At 42.9% G+C, this 17,856-nt stretch overlaps 1 protein-coding gene across 2 annotated transcripts in view; it reads right to left on the bottom strand.

Moving 5' to 3' along the window:
* Nucleotides 1–1,152: 1,152 nt before the first annotated feature.
* Nucleotides 1,153–17,856, bottom strand: part of coro2ba (coronin, actin binding protein, 2Ba) — a 38,437-nt gene continuing 21,733 nt past the window's right edge. For both annotated transcript variants that reach the window (XM_042061120.1, XM_042061121.1), the window contains exons 2-12: nt 17,065–17,265; nt 9,693–9,809; nt 7,270–7,419; nt 6,980–7,144; nt 6,144–6,260; nt 5,581–5,685; nt 5,370–5,466; nt 5,013–5,125; nt 4,065–4,155; nt 3,806–3,945; nt 1,153–3,652 (exon numbers count right to left, since the gene is read on the bottom strand). In XM_042061120.1, the coding sequence (XP_041917054.1) occupies nt 3,521–3,652; nt 3,806–3,945; nt 4,065–4,155; nt 5,013–5,125; nt 5,370–5,466; nt 5,581–5,685; nt 6,144–6,260; nt 6,980–7,144; nt 7,270–7,419; nt 9,693–9,809; nt 17,065–17,265 (1,428 nt within the window). In that variant the 3' untranslated portion in view covers nt 1,153–3,520. The remainder of the gene's footprint in view (nt 3,653–3,805; nt 3,946–4,064; nt 4,156–5,012; nt 5,126–5,369; nt 5,467–5,580; nt 5,686–6,143; nt 6,261–6,979; nt 7,145–7,269; nt 7,420–9,692; nt 9,810–17,064; nt 17,266–17,856) is intronic.

Here is a 17,856-nt window from a genome sequence, read left to right as displayed (position 1 = left end):
TGTAGAGCATCATCTTTATTTTCCTCGCAGCTATGTTGCTTATGTGCACTTTACAAAGGAGCTATGTTTAATCACTTGATGAAGGCAAGCAGTCTTTGGAGACTGGACTAATCAAAGTTAAAATGCCCTGATCTGCACAATATGTAATTTGATGCATACAAGAAACAAGTCCTGTGAAGTCAGTGCATAGTCATCAGATAATGGCTGAATGAGTAATAGGTGCCTCTGGCATAGTTACCAAGAGCCACTCGTTACAGACTGGCCTGGTGCTGTCTGAGACAATCAGCATATGGACCATTCTTGAGTTGTTGCTTGAACTGTGCTTCAGAATTTATAGCTTTTCAGTGTAAGAAATTAAATACTTTGTTTTGTGTGGACTCCCCCGATGCTGCTCCATGCTTACTCAGCAAGGTTTCCCTTTGTAGAATGAAAGAACTCGGTGAGAAATGCATGTCCGAATGTTTGGTATCCAGGCTTGTAGCTCAACATGTCTCGAACAACAAAAATATGCCTTTTCAGAGTTGAATCAGCCCTCAGGGATGCTAACCTTTGCTGAACTGCATTTTTAGTTTTTCAGTTTCCCTTGAGACATTATAATGTACTGTCAAGATGTATCCTGAAATGACATTTGTTCATCTCATCTCCAAGAACTACACAGTCACGTCACTGCTAGATGCAGAGGAATAATTGCTCTGTAATGTGATCTAGAATGGCTTCTCCTTTGTTTACATCAGATGCACAGACACTGTCAGCCAATTGAATTTGTCATGATGTCAAAAAAAATCCTGTTCATCCAAATGTGCCATTTTTTTGGACTTGAATTGATGTGTGTGATCACCTGTGCTGAACACAGACAATTAATGTAAACATTCATGTTATATAAACTAGATTAGTTAACAGGGATCTTAACCTGTCAGTTATGTTTTTTGTCAGCAGAGACAGTCACAGACAAGCTGACAGCTCAGTGGAATTTAAAAGACATTTTTCATGAATGACAGTGTCCCTTAACCATACTAATGACTGAATTTATCTTTCTCAAGATGGTTTGACCTAGAGACTAAATGAAAGTGCTCGTAGGCCTACAGGTTTTCAAGTGTAGGATGGAAATGGTTTGGAATTTGACCAAAGGAAATGAGCATTTAAACTATTGGCAACATACAAACATTTACTAGAACAAAACGCACTGTCACAAGTTCTTAGGAATTCACTGGATGAATATGACCGTTATGATACTAGTGTGCGAATAGTACAGGCCAAAAATGCGTATAAAATTACTGTGAGAATTATTTTAATACTCAACCACATCATTGTTTTTTTTAGCGATACATGGTTGTTGGCTTTATATCCTTTAAGACCTGCCAGAAGCTGGGAAACTTAGGAAACTATGAAATCTTACAACTTCTGAGACAAACAAGGACATACTGTACGTACACGTTTATATACACAAAACAGTTTAGGCCTATCAGCATCACGGGGTTATAGGGTGTACTTTAGTAGCACATGTTGTGTTGAGGTGCAGTGTTTATGGTTTCACCTGGTGATCGGTCCTAACTAACTTGAGCTCAGTCTTCGAATTTAAAAGAAGCAACTACGACAACCATCCTGCTTAACTCACCGCCAGACACCGCTGTGGATGCTCTCACAAGTTGGTGACAATGGGCCACGTGGGCAATGTTATGCATATCGTCAATGTGTATTCCACGCAGAGAGTAACCTGCTTTGCCCCCCCCCCCTTTCATCCAAGCTGCTCATTCCACCAGTGACCTCGACCTCCACCAATTACCTCTGCCTCTACGAAACAAGTGGTTCTCATCAGCAAACAGGAATGGTTCTTTCAGTGAGCTGGGGAAACTTTTATGACAGACACACATTTGTATATGTAAAATCTCAAGACGAACTTCTAAAAACACCTACCAAAGTTTCAGGATTGGAAATTGACTGGCAATAAAATAACACACACTTACTTACTTTTTTGCCAACAGAAGACTGTGTGCATACAAATCCAACATAAACCTGCATTGCACACAAAAGTACGAGTTCGGTGATGTATTCAGGACAAATAATTAGCACATAAGAGATTTTGATGGTTAAACTCTGATGCTGTGACTGCACTGAGAGGTGTTATTGACGCCAGGATAAAGATTTCCCTTTTGACTTCAGGAACTGAGCCCACATTTAAATCTAAGGTTAAATGCAACTGATGTATGAAGCTGTAAGGAAAAAAAGTTTTGTAGGGTGACCAAAAAACTCATCATTTTACTTAGCTCAATTTAAAACATTCAGCCTCACTACAACCAGTCTGGCCATCTATAGACCCTTTCAACAATAAAAACAAAAACAAAGTTTGAACGTTCTATTTGGGCCCCAATCTACTTCCTCTGCATTAAGATAACATATGGAATGTTAAAAAGGAAGTCTTGTGGGGCCAACTATGATGCTGATAATGGAACTCTCTTGAAAGGGTCCATATCTATCTGTTTCAGTGTTTTATACGGTATTACTGCATTCTACTTCTTTATATGGGAAACCTAACTTTTCTCTATGACTAGCTCTACTAAGGAAATACCATTACAATTCTCTCTAAGGTTGTCTTTGTTTTGTCAGAACTGACAAAAACACTCTTGCTTTCTCACTTATACGGTTAAAAGAAGAAGCTCACACATACAGAACACACCTTGCATTACTTCATTGAGTTCACTGTGCGGAGGCCAGATTCAGTGATTTCCTTGAGAGATATGGTTTGCACACCAACATGTTAACAACATTACCTTGGTCTTGGCACATGGCACTGGTCTCCAATGAAGATTCTAACCAAAAAGATACATCACTGACACAGTTCATTTCAGAGTCTTAGCTCTTGAGGAATAACTAAGACATACCTGTAAATTACAGTACTAATCTTTGTTGTCTGTAAATTTTTACTGAGATGAACTCGACTACAAAGAACAGAGCCTAAAACAAAAGAGCATATCAAAATAAATAATTACCATATTAAAAGTAAAATACTACTATTTTAGAGGCAGGTTGAAGATACAGAGACGGAAAATCATCTACCTTCAGAAACAGGCTAATATAGCTGATGAAAGCCATTCAAATCCAGATGTCAACTTGTCAACTGCAGTTGATACACTCATGGGGGAAAAGGAAAAGCAAAGCCCTGTAGTAAAACATATTTGTGTTCCCTCTTTACACAGTTCACATGCACACCCATGGGTGCAGATCTCTCACACAGCTCCTCAGTGGGAGATGGAGCTCCCCACAGCACAAGTGGCAGTGGGCGAGGGAGAGGGAGAAGTTAGCTCGGGTTCACGAGGAGGGGGATCTCTCTACCCCTGAAGAAGTTTCTGGAGCACACGCCAGGGAAGGGGCATCGCCTAGTGAAAACAAATGCCCCTGCTGGGCATGCTAAAAGGAGAGGAGGGAGGCACGTTGCTGTTGGATTCGGCAGTGCCAGGGGCTCGGAGAGATATCACACAGATGGCCAGGCAGGCACTGCCCCCGAGGCCCCACCCTCCTCTGCTCAGATGTTATTGGGGTTGTTCCGCAGGTTGTTCAGCTCCAGCTCTAGCTGTCTAATCTTAACGTCCTTCTGGGTGAGTTCCTCCTTCAGCCGACGCAGCTCGTCTTGTTGCCTGAAGAACATCCGTAGGAGCTGCCAAACGAGACGAGACAAGACTTAGAGTGATCAGAGAGACTGGAGTAAAAATCGACACCTCTGCCCTAGGAAGTAGTCTAACACAGCACACTGCTCCATGATCCAAGCTGCTTCTCACACAGATGCATAAGTCGCATGGTTTCTACGCACCTCGTTTTCCGTCCTGGGTGGAACGTTCTCCAGCAGGTCGATCCCATTCACCACAACACTCTTCTTCTCCTTTACAGGGGCTTTGAAGACAAGCTGGCTGGGCCTGCTGTAGCCTTCTTTCAGAGACATGAGGACAGGATCTGTACAAACACACACACACACACACACACACACACACACACACACACACATCAGATGCGTGAGCTTCTCACAGAGATCAAATCAGAGGATCTCACAGAGAGTAGACAGGATGCTGTACCTCTGTTGATCCCACTTAACCACTCGTCAGCTGAAATGGCCGGCTCTGTCCCGGCGGTCATGGGATAGATGTCCTCCTGGTACGTCTCGGACTGTGGCATAAACACACACATGCAGAGTCAGTGCCATAAACAGTGCCTTAGTCTAGGCCTACAGGATATAAGAGATGCTCTGCACACCAAGGCGCTCCCATTTTTGTAATTATTTGCAGTGAGTTACGTTTCCCATAAACAGCACCTCACAGAAGCCTTGCTGTGCCACACAGCACACTACTGCACACAACTCAACATTTTTAGTTAGTTTGTTAAAATGAAATAATTGTATGACAGCTTATAACTGTTTTGTTAATTTATTTGAGAGGATAAGGTGAGGTGAGAATGGTATGCTGCCATTTCTCTTTTGAACATCAGAAACCGAAGAAGAGCTGAAGAACATATTTCTGTACTGAAGTGTCTTGGTAACGAAGCAAGATGTTATTCCCCACAGAAATTACTTCTTCTGAGATATGCATATCGTCCCTGAATATATCACGATCAAAGAGAGGCAGCCCTGTCTGCTCTGTGGAGCCTCAAATCTGGCCCACACCTCCTCCACTTACTGCAGCCTGAGACAACACAGGCCCAGCGTCTGATGTGAGGTGAACTCACAAGTGACTCCATAGTGTGATGAGTTGACAAGCAATTACACACTTATGCCAAAGGAGAGGGATTCTGCAGCCATGTCAAAGTAAGTCATGTTGGAGATGCTGACTAGCAAATCTTGGCAGTCCTCCTGCAGTATTTGTGTGTGGTATCAATGCAGAGGCTCTGGCACCAGTACTTCCCCTAAAGACCTCCCGGAGGAGCACTGCTCTATTCTGTTAGTGTCTGAGGCAGTTCACAGTAATGGAGTTATGATTGGCAGCGTTATTAGTTCATGCTTTGGGAAGGGTTAGGATGCACCCACTGACCCTCCTAGGCACGATCATGGAGATGGGCTCGACCAGGCCCTTCAGCGTCACCAGCTTATAGAACCGGAATACTTCACAGGCTGCCACATCAAGGCCATGCTTTGGCATCACACCTGCAAACCATACCACGAGAACACGTTTTGGACATGGATTATATTCATAAGGTCATTACAAAATTGCCTTTGGTATATCACTGAGTAATTCACAAGGTTTTGAGAATGTATTTGGTTTTATTACATAAAGTAAGAGGATCCTGAATCGTCTTCATATTCTCAAACAAACCATCAGATACTAAATGCATATCTATATGCATATCTATACCAAGACCACTTTGTGCATTCTCTGTGTAATACCTACCTAGTCCCTTCTGAGGTGCTGGGGATCTAAACTCCATCAGATACATCAAGTATGGCTTCTCCGAGGTGATCTCATAATAACGAATATTCCCATCTCCCTGTAAACAGATGCAAACATTATTTTAAAAGGCAAAATAAAAAAGCTAACAAGACACTTTAAATGTAAATATCTGCTTTAAAAGTGTTGATTTTAGATGTAAGAGCTTGCTCACCTTGCCGGCCAGATACAGCATGTGTGTGTCTGGATCGTAAAAGGGGAAGAGCAGCCCTGACAGCCCATCGATCTCCTCCTCGACGATGGGCATGGACAGATCCTCCTGAGGAAGACATACAGCTATGGTCAGGGCCATGTCATGACTCTGTCAATCAAGCGTCTGTTCACGTACAAACACCCAGAGCATGCAGGAGCGGTGACAGAGGTCATTTTTAACACTGGACACCTCTTGTGAAGGATCTTACAGTAAAGGAGAAATCATGAACATGCCCCCAGAGTGTAGCGCTGTAGCTGCCTGGCTACTTTAGCTGTTGGCTGCCGCAACTAGAGCTAGATAAAACCGATCGCCTACATTTTTCCCCCCGTACCAACAGTACTCGGTGACCTCGAGAAACGGAGACCTATGTGAAAAATTGCCGGATTTCTCCTTTAAGTGCCCATGCTCTCTGTGGCACATGTCGCAGGTTAACCAAAAGCAAATGGCACTGGCGATATGAGGCAGGCAATTGCCTGGTAAAGGGGGCGTTGGTGCAGGTTTTGGTGGGGAGGGGATTTTCTCACCTGATCCCACAATGCAATCTGTCTAGTGTTCCAACGAGACACCCCCGTTGTCAGCAGTCGCTTCATGTTGCCCAGGAACACCACCCGGTTTACTTTGTGGTTTTTACAGTTAGCCTCCTATCCAAAGAACAAAAAAATAGTAATTCAATTACAGTAGCTAAACATCACCCTACAGTCTTCATGCATACAGCCTGGTCAAAACTGAGGCTATTACCCATATCAAAGATTAACCTCTAGGGGGACCTACTTTCCCCATTACGCTGGGACAAGATCCACTTGGGTCTTATAAAAAACAGTTCAGCATAATGTAATTTAATTTTGTAGGATATTTATAGAAACATGGGGTGGAGGATTAACTATCAGCAGTTAACAGCTCTGCTGTCAGTGGCTGCTTTGCTGCTGTGGGGCTAAAGAAGTAAGAGAGAACCATTGGAGTAAAACACACGATACAGTATTAATAATGCATGGCATTCCCTAGTGTGTAGGGCCTTGTGACTGCCTCGAAAAGTCAGCTTTGAAAAGGCCTGACCTACAGCACCGGAGAGAACTTTCTGTGGACAAAACAGAATTATTTGTGTCATCAAAGTTCAATGCAGCCTTTAAAAACATGGTTTGTGGAGTCAATGATTGATTTTTAGTGCCTTTGAGTCAAGTTGTACATTGTTCATCTCAACATATAGCCTAAGGACACTGGTTGTGAGGTATATTGACTTTTCAAATGTTGCAAATTTCAGTGAGTAAGGTTTTTTTTTCCCACACTGATGATTGAATAGCTTCTGGATGTAATACATCTATGACATGTCTGTTAAGGTTACTTGAAGATAATTTGTCCTCACTTGTAAGACTCGGCCAGATCGAGGCTCAATCACACGCAGCTTCTTGTCCTTGCAGCTCGTCGCCAGCAAGCTGCCGTCCGTGTTGAAGGACATGCAGAGGATCACGTCCGAGTGGCAGTCAATCATCTTCACCGGCTCTCCGATCTCAAGGTTCCAGATTAAGATCTGCGGCAAGGTGGTCAGGAGAGGAGACAGGCATGTTAACAACTCATCCCAATGCTAGTCACACATTCATCAGACACTAACTTTCTGCATCAGTAATGTGATTCATTTTGCTCCAGTGTCGTCACCTTGTAGTCGTAACCAGCGCTGAAGAGGATGCCGCTGGTTGTGGGGTGCCACTCGATCAGGCCCACCCGCCGGCTGTGGCCATATAGCTCCAACACAGCCTCCGTCATGTTTCGCCTCAGTCCTCCCTCGGGAATCTCCCATATTCTCACCTGAGGAAACGACACAGCATAACAACACACTGAACACAGCATCAGGACCAGCACAGCATAACAACACAGCATCACTACCAGTATAGCATACAAACACAGCATCACTACCAGTATAGCATAAGAACAGAGCATCACTACCAGTACGGCATGGCAACACAGTATCAGGACCAGTACAGCATAACAACACAGCATCACTACCAGTATAACATAACAACACAGCATCACTACCAGTACAGCATGGCAACATAGCATCAGGACCAGTGCAGCATGGCAACACAGCATCAGGACCAGTATAGCTCAATAACACAGCATCACTACCAGTACAGCATAACACAGCATCAGGACCAGTACAGCTCAATAACACAGCATCACTAGTAGCACAGTATTTTGGAATACTTAGTTTTCTCAGTTTTTTCAAGTATACTGTGAATACCCAACCTGAATGTCAGCTTCCTGTTTGTAACCTATATTATAAATTGTCTTTTGCTTTATGTGTGAATCTGTGAACTCTGAAAATTAACATCTGAGATCTGCTCTGCATTGTCATTCAAGGTCTGAGAGCTAAGCCAGTGAGGCTAGGTCAGAGGGTACGATGGAGAAACCCAGGCAAGCGTGGCGGCAGTGGGCACAGATGCAGAAATATCCTGGATACTCTGGGATTGCAGGGGATTACAGATGACCACTGACGTACAGTGTAGCCCACCACAGAGCTTATCTCCCACTGAATGAAAACCAGAAGGGCTAAATATACACATAAATTACATGCCTAATGCCCATGAATTAAAATATACAGTTGCCATAAATCCTGATACAGAGGGTTCAAAAGATCTTGACACTATAAACACTAAAGTGTATATATATATACAGTTAAGAACAAAATGATTCATACCTTTGGCAAATATTAATTTAATGTTGATTTTCTCTTGACCAATATGTTTGTTCTGACTGAAAATGACACTGCCACATGCCAAAAGGTTGTAAGACAATGTGGTGGAAACATGGAATCAAAAACAGAAGCATTTTTATCTTTTTTTATGAAATTATTCATACCCTTTTTAAATAACCAATGAAAACTTGATGTGCCATCACAGTTCTCAAATGGTTCTTATAATACCTATCAAGCCTCTCCATGTCTCCACAATGATTCTAGACCGCACCTTTTAAGCAGCAATATGGGTTTTGAGGCAGGAACAATTATTTTCCATCACTCTGGCCTGGTGCTCACTTTTTTATGGATTGAGGTGTGGACTCTGGCTGGGCCACTCTAAAATGTTGATATTGTTTCTTGTTCCATTTATTTCCCACTTTGGCTGGATGTTTCAGATCATTCAGCCGTGGCCTACTGGTTAGCGCTTCGGACTTCGAACCCCGACCAGTAGGCACGGCTGAAGTGCCCTTGAGCAAGGCACCTAACCCCTCACTGCTCCCCGAGTTAGTGTGTGCTTTACCTCACTGTGTGTTCACTGTGTGCTGAGTGTTTTTCACTAATTCACGGATTGGGATAAATGCAGAGACCAAATTTCCCTCACGGGATCAAAAGAGTACATATATACCTATATATACCTATACCTATTGTCTTGCTTAAAGGTCCAATGCTGCTTATGAGCCCAAGGTTCCCTGCTCAGTGCCTGAGGTTTTTCCTTCAGAATCTTGATGTAGTCCTTTTTTCTCATAATGCCGTTTAGTTTAACCATGTTGCCAGGCTCCATTGTCTGAAAAACACTCAAAACTAATACATTTCTGTAGCTATTCTCCACTGTGGGTATGGTGTTTTGGTGGTTGAAATTTTCACCCCATTCCAAAATGGACCACTTGGTCATCATGGATGCTGATCATGGATCACTCTTCTCCAAACATGCACAACTCAGCTTAACCTTTATAAGAGTACACCTGGACATATTGAACATGTTGATAAAGCTATTATAAGAACCATTTTGAGAGCTGTGATGGCAAATAAAGATCATTTCCATTGATTATTTAAAAAGGGAATGAAAAATGTAGGACACACCATTTTTCATAAAAATGTTTAAAAAAGATGAAAACGCTTCTTTTTATGATTCCATGTTTCTACCACATTGTCTTGTGACCTTTTGGCATGTGGCAGTGTCATTTTCTGTCAGAACAAACATATTGATAAAGAGAAAATATTTGCCAAGGGTAGGAATATATATATATATATTTATATATATTTATATATTAATATATATATATTTAAGAGTCCCCGGTGCAGCTGGTTATGAGGTAAGTTCATTCATTTACAGCAGTCCACTCACAGAAGAGTCTTCAGAGCAGGAGGCGATTATGTTGTCGATGAAAGGATTCCACTTGATGTCCAACACATTGCCTTGGTGACCACAAACCTTAGGATAGTGAGGTTCAATACGTCCTGACTATATAGGAAAAGGACAAAAGGAAGAAAAAACATAAAGCAGGTTAATAAATGCAACAGAAACACTAAATTAATTTGTCTCTCAATAATGTATTAAGAATATCATCGTTATCATCTTTATTGGCAAACTCAGGGTATTATTTTGTATACTTTATTTTCCAATAAAGTACACCGTATGCAATCTTATTATAGTAAGATTGTCATGTAAATATTTTGCTTCACTTCCACCATAACGAACTTGTTTTCTGTAATTTACATAATGCAGATACTGTATCTTGTGTGAGCTCGGCTGCAGTTTAAACTGGGAGACTTCCCTTTAGTGAACACTAGGTGGTGCTGTAGCACAATGCTCAGAGCTCCTGGGCTGAGCTGCAGGATATCGGTCATGATGTCATGAATGTTTGATGTCATTTCAGCCCAGTGACCTGCTTCTTATCTCCCGCGGGATGGAACTCTCGGGTCACGTACTTCAAACCGCCTGCTTCTCTGGGCTTGCACTTGGAGAAGATGGTGAGAGCTTACAGTCGCCACAGATTTGTAATGTTATGACATCCTCTTCACTAAGCCATAAAATGCGATTCGGGACTTGTAATATTGCATGGTTCACTGGGTTAAATAGCTTTGTGTGTATTATCACTCAACAGGGGGTGTTTCATTCAAATAGCCTAAAACAGACCCATCATCTAGCCTTTGGTTCCAACGTTTCAGCTACACAAAGGCGAAGCAAATTTCAAAATAATTTGTGGAATTGTTCTTAATTAGCACAGTGGCTGGCGGCTCGAGGGTGTTCTCATTTCAGGCTATTTCCATATGCAGTGTTAAACTGGTTCCTACCACTCTGATTTCCCCGAAGAGCTCAAAACTCGGTAGGGTACAGGCGACAATAATGAGATGGGCCTCTCAGATGTCATGCTCAAAGAGGAATGGTACGACCGAGGACAAATTGACAACGTCTTACAATGTCTCTCTGGGATGACACATTTAGCTCTCTGTTGATGCAGAAGTAGCCTAGTGATAAAGGCTGCAAAAACACAGCCATGAGCCATCAATGTTTGACACCTATAGTCCTGGGGTGTAAAACCGAATCCAGCTAGTTAGTCTACACTGGCAAATATTTTGAAAAAGGCATTCATTCAAGACATCCTGATTTAACTAAATCAAATAAATAAATACAAAAAAGCAATTACATTTGGTAAGCTCTCTTGGAAGAAAATGACACATTTCCAGAAAATGAGGAATTACTAAATAACAAAACCACCACATAAGGGATTATACGTCTTGGTAAGACCAGCAGTTTTTGTAATGCAGACCCTAATTTACACAGACTGCGTGACAAACACCCTAATTAGACGCCCATAATCTCATCAAGCACCCACAACAAAACATGCAGCTCACCGCAACCCAATAACACAACCTAGACACCAGACAGACACCCTGAAAGGAGGCCTGTGGGACTGCTCCCTCTCCCGGCATATGCTTCATATCTCACTAATGTAGGAAAAGTTTGACAGTAAATAGAGGTGGATGGTGGAATCATCACCAGCAGAGTATGTTCTGCTTCTGCAGTATCTATCATGTCATAAAACAGACTTGAGTATATGAGAAGAGCAACAGCAAGCTAGCAAGGCAGAAAACCTCACAGGGCAGAAAACCTTGCAACCTGCATGGCCGGATTCTGCAGCTGCATATAGTCAGCAAGTGCAACACATCCCAAAGACAGGATGTGACTATTTAAACGCTTCAGTGGGAAATCAGTGGGGATTTGGCAATTTCCTCTCTGGAAAAGTCGGACAAAAGTTCCCAAAAGGTATAATAAATATGAAAAAGGTGGATCTTTCTGTGTTTCTTTCTCTCTCTCTCTCTCTCTCTCTCTATCTCTCTTTCTTTCCCTACTCCCTCTCTTATTTCCTCCTGCTCTCCTCTTTCTGCTCTCCTCTCTACCTCCTTCTTTCTCTATGCCTTCTCTACCCCCCCATCTCCACCCCCCCCCCCCCCCCCCCCCCCCCCCCCGCTTCAAGGCCATTTCTGCCTTATAGTTTGCACTCTATCTGATTCTCTGGCCCTGTGGCAGTAGGTGAAGGAGGGCACTATTAGTCCTGGCCTCTGTGAGCTAGCTGCTCCCAAAGCAGGCTCAGTGAGCTAGAACGTGGCATTTTTATTCGGTGCTGGAACTAAAAAATAGTTGTTTTTTCCTGTAAACCAGAGTGGGCGTTATATTCTACCATTTAGGGAGAATCAGGCTAAAAGTGTGAGTTTTTTCTACCTATTAACCATAAACAAACTACTGAATTGCAGCCTCAGTCACACAAAACATCTGAGCCACTCTCTGGGTCTTGGTATAGGTGAGCGATCAGCTGTTAACGGCCAGGGGTGCATTTCCCAAAACCATAGTTGCTAACTAAGTTAGAAACTTTATTGGCTGCAAAGCAATTTCCCATTGCCAACCAACTAAGTTGCTAACAGGTTAGCAACTATGGTTTTGGGAAACGCACCGCAGGCCGTCAGTCAAATGAGAGGTCCTACCATGCAGTCATCATACAATCACAATCTACTATTCTTCACATCACACTTAAAACGGTATTTTTATGCCTAATACGTCAAAGAATTATAGGCATACAGTAAAACAATGCACGTTGCATACGGAGTCAAATATTTATATGCATAATGACATAATGTCAAGGCAGGGGTTTGGAGAGTTGCTTGCTGTGCAACATTTCATTTCTGCTTTGAATGTTTAGATATCAGTCATAGTTGTGTGGCAAGTCAAAGGTCATTGCTACTGTATGAAATCTGGAGGGCTCTGTTGACTCACTAATATCAATCAGCCATTTCCTCTGCTGCCTGCACTGCTGGGAGAGCCAGCAGTTAGAGAAAGAGGCAGAGACTGTGCTGAGGCTGATGAGGGCTGAGAGGCTGTGTGTTTGTGTCCGTTACGCAACAGGATCTGACAGAGATGCTATACTCTGTGTTCTCCAGGTTTCTGGACTGAGAACAGAACAGATGCATGTTGTCTTACAGACATTCTGATGTCGTTGCGCTACTGAAGGTTGTTATTCGTATTACAGCAACTGCAAAATGCATGGGATGGCCTCTGCGTGAGCTAGTGTAATGCAGCCTCTGTGTGAGCTAGTCTGGTGAGCTAGTCTGGTGTAGCCGCTCCCAGAGCGGCCTCTGTGTGAGCCGGTGTGGCGTTGAGTCCAATGTGTGTGAGCCAGTGTGAGCTAGTCTGGTCTAGTCGCTCCCAGAGACGCATCCAGCAGTTCCTAATCTTTCCAGGAGGCTGGAAAATCTGTGTCAGAGTCTGGTCATTAACACATACACCAGTGCTCAAAGCTAATAACAGGCCCATCTGGAGCCTGGCTCTCCAGCACTGTGTGAGTGAGTAAGCAAGTGCTCGACTCCTGCCAGAGTGCTGCCACTGACTACTCTGCACAAAGCCTTTGAGACCTAGCGGTGCGTTTTGTGGATTTTAACGGATTTGGTTAATTTGCCAACTACAGAGGGTGTGTTAGTGTTAGTGCTGGTTAAGTGTTTTTTTTTTTCCTGTGCTGAGCTGTGAGAACAGTAGCTGGCAGCAAGAGGCAGTCTCTCCTCTTCCTCTCTCCTCTTCCTCTGCAGGGAAGCAGATGGCTCTCTGTGAGGATCAGCATTCGCCAATATGGCTTTTAGCTGCTCCTCCACTGCATACATTCAGGCAATTTTTGAATATAAATCATCCTAGCCACATACTCTATCTTACACACATCCTTCCTAAACACGGTGAGTTAGTTGTCAAAGATGGAGGCTCATGTTGGGATATCTATGAAATAGCATTCATGAGGGCAGAATGTTGTACAGTAATAGCTATGAGAATAGGACAGCATTTTATCGTTCATGACTGTTTAATATTTAAAATTCTGCAGGCCGCAGCTGTGCCATATGGTCAAGGCTGCTCTTAGTTTTTCCAGTCCTTAAACTCAGTCTGATGACATCACCATGGATACCTTAAACCCGTCCTGTGTCATCGCTCCTCTTGGCAGCCTGCTAGTAATATCTGCATGCAATTATTCTTCCAGAGTCCCTATCACATTGTCAAGCAAATAGCAGTGCAGAGTTCAGATGATATTGTTCCCATCTGTCGGTACTGCCCTGTGCATATGTAGCTGACAGTGCTCAAAATGAGTACCAAATTTATGCTTTGTCAAGTGTAAATAATTGTCACTCAATACTACTGTCAGATTCATTCAAAAGGTCCAGCAGGTTGTGTTAAAAGGATTATTTTCACAACCATCCTCAGACCTCTAATGAAATCCTTACACATTAGTGGGTCTTTGGCATTGCCCAGTATATTCAGGATCTGTGCGACTCGGCTGACAAGGACTCATAGCTCTTTAGGAGAAGCTGTCCACTCAAGCCCAGGGCCCCTGTGTACTGACGTACTGCATTAATTTCAGCAAAGCAATAAAGCTGCACCAGCAGCACCAATAAGCTCACCTGGCAAACACAAAGACAGGACCGTGTGAGAGAAAGCACACAACAGAAATGACTCCAGAGCTGCCTGCTCTGAAGTGAAGGCCATTAGTCCGGCCCCTGCAATATATATAAATAAATAAATGCACGATTGAATAATTGAATACATAAATAAATAAATATCAGTGGAATAGCTGCAAATGATGCTGACTGAAGTGCCCCTGTTGGCAGATCTGAGTTTTTTGAATTTGCAACCTTGATCATAGCTGAACAGACACTCAGTATTCCATGGTTCCACAACAGAACTAGCTGTGTCTTGTGACAGCGCGTGCAAGGGAAAGGGACATGTGATGACAGGCTTTCAAGAGCCTTTCTGATAGGAGACACAGCACTCAAAGACTCTTCCACTGAAATGCATGGGGTTAGTTCGTAACACTGGCAGTAGTCTACACATATCCCGCCCCTTCCTGCATGCCTAACTATGACCTGGACTTTGCATCGCTGCAAAAACACTCTAACAACCCTTCGTCTATTAGATGTATTTATTTATTGCACTAAGCACTTTACTGGATATAGCACTTTCTGGGTTTTTCTATGGGGTATTAATGGGGACTTAATTATGTATATGAGTAATGGGTGATTCATGTGATTTAAATGTTATCGTTGTTATCCTGTAACAATGACAAATGAAACTGAACTGAACTGAGCTCCCCATTCACTTGAATAGAAAAGTAGCTGCCTGATAACTCCCCAGAGTGCGTTACCAAGATGGCCGCCAAGTGGGGGCACTTGCCTATTAGGACTTTGTGACAGGGCAGTGGGAATGCTGGTAATTTAGCACTCGGCATCGGGCATTTTGCATCTGGCTCGTTTGGTACGCTAATGACAGGACACAATTCACTTCGGGGGCTCTGCTGTGGCATTGCGTGATCAGGCTCAGGCTGGCTAGGCTACGCTGCTGTGACAGTCACTAGGAGAGACACCTCAGGGGAAGCAAACTCAAGCACAAGATAATCAGTGCAAGTGATCTGGCTCTGTTACAGTGTGGCCACAGCACAGCACTGATGTCTTTGATTCCGGCCACCGAGGACAATGTGTTTCAGCTGATACCAGCCCAAGGACCAACTAAGAGATTTAAAGTCCCAGATTAATTTACATTGCTCTCTGGTAACTGCTCGCCTTGGCATGCGCTCAGGATGAAAGCTTTGCAGCCATTTCAGCTTCACTGCCAGGTCTGTCTTAAAGGGGCAGTGCACACACCCAAGCCTCCCAACATAACTACCACACTCTCCTCTGGACTCAAACGGAACTTGTCTGTAAGGTGCACATATTTCTAGATTTGGGGATTAGCATGGTATGTGTGCTAGCATGTTAGCATGGTATGTGTGCTAGCATTTTATGGCTTGTTTCTCTAAATATGTAATACACCTGAGGCACAGTTTTTGTTTTGTGTCTTTGTTATCAAATTTAAGGTTACTAACATAATATGGCATGCTTATACAGTAGATGCATAATATGGCATCATCATGATAGACAGAGACTTATATTTTATCCGGAGGGACATATATTGGTATCTGAAAGTGTGTAAGACATCTGAGGCACTAGTCCACCCTTCAGTGGGAGAAAATGGTTCTGTGTCAGTGGGACAGAGAAAGTGTGTCCTTAGCCGGCTAACTGTCACCACTCGTTAATACTGAAACCAGACTGCAGCCAGACATGACCTCTGCAGACGCTAATCCCACAGTATGCTAAGCACTTAAGGAAGTCAAAGTGAAACATAAAGAAATGCTGAGGTAAGCCTGAGCTACGTGTAATATTTAAACTAACGACCTCCACCACATGTTTACAAAAGGCCTCAAGGCAGCAGATTTCCCATTAGCTAAGCAGCCATGGTGTTGTTATGTTGGTCTTGAACTGAGCAGTTGACTGATAACAGCGGAATTCCTATTCATTATTATCTAAACTCTGGCCGTCTCACAAGCTGGACTCTGATTACAGAGGGAATGTTTTGGTGCAGTCCAAGGCAATGGAAAACAGTTCCACTCCTCCTTTTTTTAAACAATCTTCAGGATTTTGCCCCTTTAGTTAATAACTTTATGAAGAAAAAAAAGACAAAAGAAAAAAAAAAGTCTTAAAGACTTAAATGGATTTTGCCCTTATTTATATTTCTTTAATTTGGTGTATGTAATTGCTGTTGGCCTGCTCTAAGGCTTAAAGCCACAGTCCATCCTGTGTGTGTGTGTACTTTAAAGTTTAAACTACTAGTTAGATTTACTTCACACACAAGGTAGTGGGTCACCATATCTTAGTTCCCTTACAGGTTCATAACCAGATGCTAAAATTGTTTTCCATGTTCTTTAACATTGTGAGGATCTGCAGTTACCCGACTTCTCTTTTTAACATTATGATGAGAAGTCTCCTGCAAACTAAACCCCTCTCTGGGAGACAGTTGTTATGTACTTCAATACTGTAATAAATTGTAAATTGTTACTGTGCGTGTTGTGTCCATGTATGAAAGTTCTTAAAAGTCTTTTTATTAGCTTATGTTTTATCGTGTCCTATTTATTTGAGCTCTGCTCAGGCAGTGTGTCTGAATTTTGTTGTATCTCTAGTACAATAGTAATAAATGGAATTCTAATTCCAGTTCCAATGCTAATTCTAATTGTACTTGCCCAGGCTGATCCTGAGTGAGATACTGTAACTCTCTCTACAACAGAGAGGAGGAGAGGACAGACAAGCATGCCACCCTACAGACATTCAGATCTATCAAAGTGTTTGGTGCTCCCTGGACCTGAAACACCGGTTACCTGGGAAACAGGGATGACAATGAAGGAGCCTCCTCCAGCGCTCTCGGTGACAATGGCGAGGAACTTGGCGTTGACGGCGCAGAAGTGGTTGTCATGGACGTTCTTTGTGATGGGAATGCCGTCGAAGCAGTGCTCCCGGTTGGCCACTTTGCCATACACGTTTCGAAACTTGGAGCTTCGGTATGTCGGGCGCCATGACATCTGAAAACAAGGGTGCAGAGAAGAAAGAGAGTTTAGGAAAATCATACTCCCCTCTCTATGAGCTCAGAAGCTCTATGTGACGTGTCTGACTTTTCTCAAGAACATTGAGATCTTTAGAAAATAACGGCATCCATAACTATTGTGGTATTGTGGTTTAGAGAAAAAAAATGCATTCAAAACAAATGGTAGCACTGAATCCAAAACAATGTACAAAAGGGCCGGGTACCCTTACAGCCGTACCGTAAAGATGAAGCCATAAATGTAACAACCTTATTAAGCCTGGCAGGAGAGCAACACACACACATGTTGAAACAGTTACAGGATTATATAATTCAAACACAGTAGGTGTGAGTCCATTTCAAGCACTCAGTTCTTGTGCCATGGCAACTCCATAATGACACCTTTGCGTACTATAACAGCATGGCACACTATACATTCGGAGGAGGTTATTCCATGTCATTTGCCACCCTCCAGGGCATGTGTGTCTTGAAACATATGGCTGGGCTTGGAAAAGTAAAAAAAGAAACAACTTCAGAGCAAAGGGAAGTGGTTAGCTGAATCATAAAAGTCACTGAATCACAAACCGCCACA

The sequence above is a fragment of the Alosa sapidissima genome, chromosome 14 (genome assembly GCF_018492685.1).
Source record: "Alosa sapidissima isolate fAloSap1 chromosome 14, fAloSap1.pri, whole genome shotgun sequence".
In the NCBI taxonomy this organism is placed as follows: Eukaryota; Metazoa; Chordata; class Actinopteri; order Clupeiformes; family Clupeidae; genus Alosa; species Alosa sapidissima.
The sequence above is the reverse complement of the archived record's forward strand: the minus strand, read 5'-3'. Positions and strand labels throughout refer to the sequence as shown.